Source organism: Triticum dicoccoides, chromosome 4B, assembly GCF_002162155.2.
Source record: "Triticum dicoccoides isolate Atlit2015 ecotype Zavitan chromosome 4B, WEW_v2.0, whole genome shotgun sequence".
Taxonomy (NCBI): Eukaryota; Viridiplantae; Streptophyta; class Magnoliopsida; order Poales; family Poaceae; genus Triticum; species Triticum dicoccoides.
The window spans coordinates 673,698,589-673,706,205 of record NC_041387.1 but is presented as its reverse complement, the minus strand read 5'-3'; the positions used below and the strand labels follow the sequence as shown (position 1 = coordinate 673,706,205).

The 7,617-nt window shown below is 45.0% G+C and overlaps 1 protein-coding gene across 1 annotated transcript; it reads right to left on the bottom strand.

The window, feature by feature from the left end:
- Positions 1–600: 600 nt before the first annotated feature.
- LOC119294304 lies at positions 601–4,269 on the bottom strand. Its single transcript, XM_037572515.1, has 4 exons — positions 4,043–4,269; positions 1,885–1,963; positions 1,714–1,800; positions 601–1,198 (listed from the first exon to the last, which is right to left on the bottom strand). Exons 1-4 carry the CDS (start codon positions 4,222–4,224, stop codon positions 767–769), a joined length of 780 nt encoding a protein of 259 aa, XP_037428412.1. The 5' UTR covers positions 4,225–4,269; the 3' UTR covers positions 601–766.
- Positions 4,270–7,617: the final 3,348 nt, after the last annotated feature.

The following is a 7,617-nucleotide window of genomic DNA, read 5'->3' as shown; positions in this document are numbered from 1 at the left end:
GTTTCTTCATGAAACATACGAATTGCATCGGTTCAAAAGGCCACGGCGGTCGGTGTGTGCTCTTCTTAGGGTGTGTTTGGTAGAGTGCATGGAGGATGCATCATGCATGAGCTCAAGAGTTCCCTCCTCGATCCATTTTTGGGTGTTTGGTAGCCTGCACGGGGCCTCCTTGGCATGCACGAGCTCAGCCCAAATACACTCTTAGCATGCACGAAGAGAGAACACCCCAACAACCGTTTGCTGGTCAGCATGCATGAGCAGATCGAGCGACAACATGTTTCAAAAATTGTTAAGAATTTCCAAAAAATAATTTAATTTTGGGAAAATGTCCAGATTTTCAAATTTTGAAAAAATGTTTGGAATTTTAAATTTCTTTCAAATTTTACAAAAAAGTTTGGATCATTAAAAATAATTTCAAAAAATGTTCAGAATATCAAAAAATTTAAGAAAATTTTAAAAAACGATCAAACTTTCAAATTTTGTTTAATTTTAAAAAAAACTTAAATGTTTAATTTTTGAAAAAACTTTGTGTTTCCATGTTTCAAACAATTTTTCAAAATTTTGAAATGTTTTTTTCACTTATTTGAAAATATCGGTTGCTACAGTGCCGGCCGACATTGTCTAAACAGATGCAAGGTCTCAGCTTAGCATGTCTCAGCACATACACCATTACCAAACAACAGCAAATGCATGTACTCAACATGTCTACACTGGGCATGTATCAGAGGAGAACAACCATGGAATGCTACCAAATAGACCCACAAAATCAACTCCCACGACGCCGCCTTCTCTTCACAGCATGAGCAGGAGCAGCAGGATCAGGGCGAGTCCTTGCGTTGTTCTCTGAACCCACAGGAGCAGGAGCAGAAGCCGAGACACAGGCAGAAGGACGAGGGATGGAAATCGATGACCGCCGAGGTAAAACCCGCTGCACGAATTCTAGCAGATCCTTTGCAGTCGCATTCTCTTCTTCAACCATCTTCCTCATTTGCTCCTTCATTGCTGTCAGGCTGTCTAACATTTGCTCTGCCTCAGCACGGAAAGACTCCCTATCTGCCTCCATTTTGGCAGCCAGTTCCGTCACTTCTGTCCTCACTTTATCAATCTCCAAGTCCATTTTCCCCGTGTGCTCAGCTATATGAGACATCCAGCGTTCCTCCATCCTTTTTATAACAGGCTGGAGACGAGCTTCAAATTCCTGCAGCAACAAGTCGGTCGAGCGAAATAATGTGAGATGTAATTAACATCCAACTTTGAAGAAGAAGAAAACTTCATCCAGAATTTGACCTTGTTTCGTTGATGGAATGGAACCAGGACAGCTATATAGGCTCATAGGGAATTACCATATGAGGATGTTAATCAGTTAAATGTATGCTAGATCTAGTAACTTCTGATAGTGTGGTCATCCGCATTCTCTTCTAGATCTAGTAACATCAGATTTTTCATGAGTAAACTCAAAAGATGACAGCCCAAGCAGTTTCTTTTGACACATAAATAAACATATATAGCATCATGCAGTTTGTGGGACTGGATATCTCTAACATTGTTAGGAGATGATGTGGAGTAATAGCAGAGATAGTATTGTTCCAAGTGTTGCTTTCCATGAAGAGAGGGGATAATGTACTGTTTCACATCAACCGAGATGTCTGAGAAAAGCAACAACTAATAATTTAGTAATTCTATACAAGTACACCAGAAGCAAGAGATAAAAACCTGTAAACTAATAATTTCCCATAGATTTTCTGGTGCATAGAGATTGGTGATAAGCTTGTCTTCAAATTGTGCGCCACACTGAGGACACTGAAAAGGAAGATGGATGCATCCATAAGTTACATAGCACGACAGATAGCTAACATAAAGTGTATACAGGATTACGCATGGTACCTTTGCACTAGCGAGGGCAGAATGATGTAGCCACCTCTCTAGGCACGATCTTCCATACACATGTCCGCAAGGAATACAACTGCGTGGCACCAGTAAATGATCAATTGTACAAAATTTCTCACTAGCCCATAGTTCAAACACAAACCATGCCACAGACTCATGTGCTAGGATCCATAATTCAAGTAGAAACTCACTCTAAAGTTGCTATGCTAGGTTATAAACGGTCGCAAGCTTAACCGAAGTCTTGACCAATACTCAATATTGAATGTAACTTAAGCGTCATCATTACTCCATACACAAGCTATGCTTTACGAGGGACATGAGCAAATATTCACCTTCGAAGAATGTTGGAAACATTCCATGGCAAAGATCCTCCTTGAAACAGGTCGAGTCCGTGACAAACAAGGGTCTTCACCTAGACCCTCGCACAGAGAGGAGAATCACAACCACATCCTTAAAAGGATAGCGGCACGCCGATACCCGTAGGCGTCGCCGCCGTTGGCGCCAAAGCGGCGACCCTTTTGCTCAGGAACTCACTCATGCCACCATGAGGCACCCAGGACAGACGCGATGAGTACAAGCCTCTAGATCCGGATATGGACGTCGCCGCCGTTGGCGCCAAAGCGGCGACCCTTTTGCTCAGGAACTCACTCATGCCACCATGAGGCACCCGGGACAGACGCGATGAGTACAAGCCTCTAGATCCGGATATGGACGTCGCCGCCGTTGGCGCCAAAGCGGCGACCCTTTCGCTCAGGAACTCACTCATGCCACCATGAGGCACCCGGGACAGACGCGATGAGTACAAGCCTCTAGATCCGGATATGGACGTCGCCGCCGTTGGCGCCAAAGCGGCGACCCTTTCGCTCAGGAACTCACTCATGCCACCATGAGGCACCCAGGACAACCGCGATGAGTACAAGCCTCTAGATCATGATATGGGCATCGCCACTGCCAACGACAAAGAGCGAGCTTGAGCTACCAGCTGCTACACCCCTCACCGCTTAGATGACCAAGAGGCATAGCCACCGCCGCCATGGTGCCCGCCGGAGAGCCAACCATGTGGACCATCATCCGGAGCCACCACCCAACATCCATATATCGAGACACTGCTAACCAGCACACCAACCATGGTAGGAATAGAGCAAGACACTCCTTCCACCCCTAGCCCGACATCAGCCATCGGGTCTGGGTAAAAGCCTCCACGGTAAGAAGCGCCACACCTATGTCCCCGACCAGTCCCGGTGTGGGGCGGAGGCGGGGGGAGGGAGGCACAACCCAGTAATTGCCGACGGTCGCTGCCGAGCAAACCTTGGCCTTAGGCCTCAGGTCATGGCGTAGGCGAGCTTGCACGATGCCACGCCCGAGGCCGCTGACGTTGATATGTCCAACGGCAAGGGCGCACCAAGGGAGCCTAACTCGGACCGACGCCACCAACGAGCAGCAGGCGAGGAAAGCACAAAGCGAAGGCTTACACTAGCGCGGACAGGTCGGCCTCTCGTACTTGTGTGCCACCGGACGTTGTCCAGATCCGCACTCCCGGCGAAGCCAGCCCGCTCGAATGACGTGGATCGCACTACCGCCAATGCGTAGCAGCCGCGCCACTGCATTGCTATCCAAAAGACCCGAGCAGTGCCACCTCGCGAGGCTTACGGCACCATGCCAGAATCGCACCACCGCCGCGCGCCCGTCGCCCACCACGACGCATCACGCCCCTGGGCCAGGCCTGCGGCACCCTGCCAGAACCGCACCACCGTGTGCCCTCCGCCCACCACCGCGCATCACGCCCCGCGCCATACGGTCGGGTGCAGGTCCAGATCTGGCCTCACATGGCAAAGATATGGACCTCCCATCATTTAGAAATATGGTTGTCGCCCGGCTTTATAAATGAAGCCCTTGCCTTTACAATTTGACTGCGATTGCATATAATCTCATGAGCAGGTTGCACACCATGCATCCAACCCAAGGTACTAGTTGCCTAGCTACGAGTAGAAATCCAGCTCCAGAAGATACTACTAGTTAGGGTTACCAACATGGAGATTGCACTTAATTACCAAGTGCCAATCCAGTAAAAATCTAACACACGGGAAGTGCATCGCGCAAATACTTTGACCTCGGTCCCAACAAACAAAAACAGAGCCGAGGCCGTCTCGCTCACCAGATGCGGTGTCCGCCGCTGCAGGTCCAGGGCTCGAAACAGATGGGACAGGTGGGAGGCGGCGGCGGCGGCGGCGTGGTCACTGCGGCATGGTCGCCCTCCCCAACGGCCGCATCCTCCACCTCCATCTCCTTGGTCGCCGGAACCCTAACTGCCGAACCGGATGTGGTTTGAGGAGGCATCGAGAGAGAGAGAGAGAGAGAGAGAGAGAGCGGGGAGGGGAATGGAATTTGGGGTGACTGCCGATTCCTCTCAAAGCGCTGTTTACGGCCTTATTCATACTCGCCGCCTATGCTATGGGCCAGCCCATGTAACCTCCGGCCGGTGCTTTGTGGTTTTTTTCTGCTGGGTTTTTCTATGCGTTTATTAGACCAGGTTTTCATCTGTTCTTTTTGGTTTATCCCTTTCTTCTTTTGTGGTTTCATTGTTTTGAATATTTTTGAAATCCGCATTTTCTTAAAATTCATGAACATTGTTTTTTCAAATTCATGATTTTTTTCTATATTCATGTACTTTTTCAAATTCATGATGTTTTTAATTCGTGAGCATTTTTCATGATTTATTGAAGAAAAGTCAACAATCAACTGGTCAATGGTCAACCGAGCAAGGGACGATTGGGCGAGCGAACCAGGGAAGCTCGCATTGTTGGGCTGATACACGCGAGGGGCACATGAGTGCCAGTTCAGCAGTTGATGCTTAAGGCACTAATTTGGGGAGCTCCCATGGTTTCCTTTTTTCTTTTTTTTAGGGAAGCTCCCATGGTTTCCATGTGGGGGACAATGAAGTGGTGGGCTCGTCTACCCATTCCACTCGACGCAAGACGCCCATGCCCAACCTGACGGATCCAGCCCAAATATGTCCATCGGGGCGTCGGGTTGTAGCTTTAACTTTTAAACATGGTTTCTTAAGTTCTTGTAAGTACTTTTATGAATGATAACCAACTTATCTATCTATTATTATTATATATATATATATATTATTATATATATATTATTATATATATATATATAGGACACCTATTTTGTACTCCCGGGGTACATACTCCCAGCCCCACTAGCAAACCGAACTAACGGAAAAGATTAACACTATTTTTTGGGGGAACAGATTAATGCTAAATTGCCGTACGTGTAACTGATTTTATCTCTACGGGATGTGAGAATGGCTGCATGCAACAACTTAATCCTACATGCAAGGAATCGGTGTCTATCTTTCAATTTTTCCACGTAAGAAACATGATGATTATTTGTTGGGAAGTATAACACGCCTCCTCTTGTCCTTTTATTTAAACCGTGGTCGTACATTCTACAGTATGAAACCGACATATTTTTCTTCGGGTAGTATATGTACCCGTATGTTTGATAGAAGTAACATACTGATACATCTGTTAATATACTCTAATATTGTATTGGATAAGTAAGGAGTATATCCTGCAAAAAGAAGGATAATTTAAGGAGTATATCCTGCAAAAAAAAGGATAACTAAGAAGTATGGCCATAATAATCTCAGTATATGTTCGGGAGTACTGAGTATATATTATCCTTTTTAAGTGGTATATACCTATTTTTACAAAAGTACATACCTTTTTTTAAGGGCTATATATGCCAATAGCTTTGAAGTATGTACTGTTGTTTTGAAATCTGGATTATACTATTCTTTTTTTTATACAACTAAAACAACTGGGAGTATACATACTTGTTCCAAATAATATAGTACCTTCTTTTTTTACTTCAGATCTGAAGTATACTATACTACACACAAAGCCAGAGAGGTATATACTACAATCTAGATTAGGGCGGTATATACTGATTTTTTTATTGACTGTATGCTTCAATCTTGAATGAAGAAGTATACACCGGAAAGATCCAAAGAAGTATGTGTTCTCCAGTAAATGAACAATTATACTGGATAGCTATATGTACATTGACTTTGCATGCATGTTCTTCGGCCGCCTGGTGCATCAACCAATTTATATGATATGCCATGGATGAACTCGTTTAACCACGCCCACAGCGCCCGTCGGCGTCATGTTGAAACACTGGCCATCAGCCCACCATACGGATTGCCAAGCACGTTCAACACCGTCGGTGTGCAGCCGCACCTTGTAAGATGTTCGTCCTCATTGTCCTCGAGCCGCCGCCGTCGGCATCTCATCTCTATCGTTGATCTATTGCCTTCAGCATCTCATCTACTTCATTGAGCCCTGCCTGTAGCATAGCCATGCATCGATCTCGCCTTCATCGTCGAGTCGCCGGGCTGCCCAACTTCACTAGTGAGATCTGTAACAAGCGAGAGTAGTGGGAGATAAATTGTAAGAACCAACACCCAAGATGTATAAATTGATGTGAGAAATATCTTACATCTCTTGCTTGAAGCTTCCACGGTGGCCAATTAAGGTGCACGTTGCCGGTCGCCGTCGTCGGAGATTCTGTTGGCTAGAGCCATTGGACGGCCAAACGAGTCGTCAGCTCCTAGCCTAGGTTGGTAGTGAGTAAATATAATGTGCATCTCAATTTCCTACTTTCACGTAACAACTTTTTGAACTAGATCTTATCCATGCAAAGAGAGGTCGGTAGTTAACAACTTAATTATATAATTAATTTGAATGCGGGATAATTAAACGGGTGTGTGCCCCGATAGCTTCCTCGCGTTAGTTGTTTGGTGTTGGGAGTACGTACACCTAGGTGTATGAACCCATTTTCCTATATATATATATATATATATATATATATATATATATATATATATATATATATATATATATATATATGTTGAGAAACATAGTAGAAAAAAAAATTATCCTACGATCAAGATGCCACGATCACTATGAAGATGCATATAGAGGTTTAGATTGGATTGTTACCAACTTCGAGTTGCAGCGGAAGAACAGTTGGCGTAGATCAAACTTGAAGTCCCTCAAACCGTCCATGACGATCCATCGAACAAAGTAACAAAAGCACGACCTCTCTACGGATTGCACGCATACGGGTGTCACGATCTTACAACGCTTCACCATCCAGAGCTCTGCTTAGCTGGAGACCTAGGGGAGGGAGAAGAGAACCTCATGGGGCTTCTCTATTATGTGGACAAGAGATAATTTGAACTAGGTCCAATCTATAACAAGTCTAGTTGTAGCTCTTGCTGCACGAGTTGATGGAGCCCTAGGTGTAGGAGATGATGGAGCCCTAGTTGTAGCAGATGTTCTAGCCCTTGCTGTAGGAGTTGATGGAGCCCTAGCCAGTGGCGGAGCCAGGATTGGAGCAAGCCCCGGGCCTAAAAAAAATTTTGCCACAAGGAAAAAATTTAACGTTTATATATGACTTGATACACATATACACTCGTTACAGACACCGGTGAAAAAAACCTCTTCATCTTGTTTTTCTACAATATGAAATGAAATTGGCAATTACATTAATTTGAGTTCAATAGTACACTAGATATATGACTTGATACACATACACACATTATTCCAATTAAGAGCAGTTTATATACACTGATACACACCAACGTTGTAGAACATGATATGAGCAGAAGCATCAGCTATTCAAGGGAAACTAGGAAAGCATAAAAAAAATACC

Coding starts and splice junctions, on each gene's coding strand:
- LOC119294304 (XM_037572515.1), bottom strand. CDS start 4,224: ATGCCTCCTCAAACCACATCCGGTTCGGCAGTTAGGGTTCCGGCGACC. Junction 1,964..4,042: donor AGCGGCGGACACCGCATCTG/GTGAGCGAGACG, acceptor GGTGCCACGCAG/TTGTATTCCTTGCGGACATG. Junction 1,801..1,884: donor CTGCCCTCGCTAGTGCAAAG/GTACCATGCGTA, acceptor CTTCCTTTTCAG/TGTCCTCAGTGTGGCGCACA.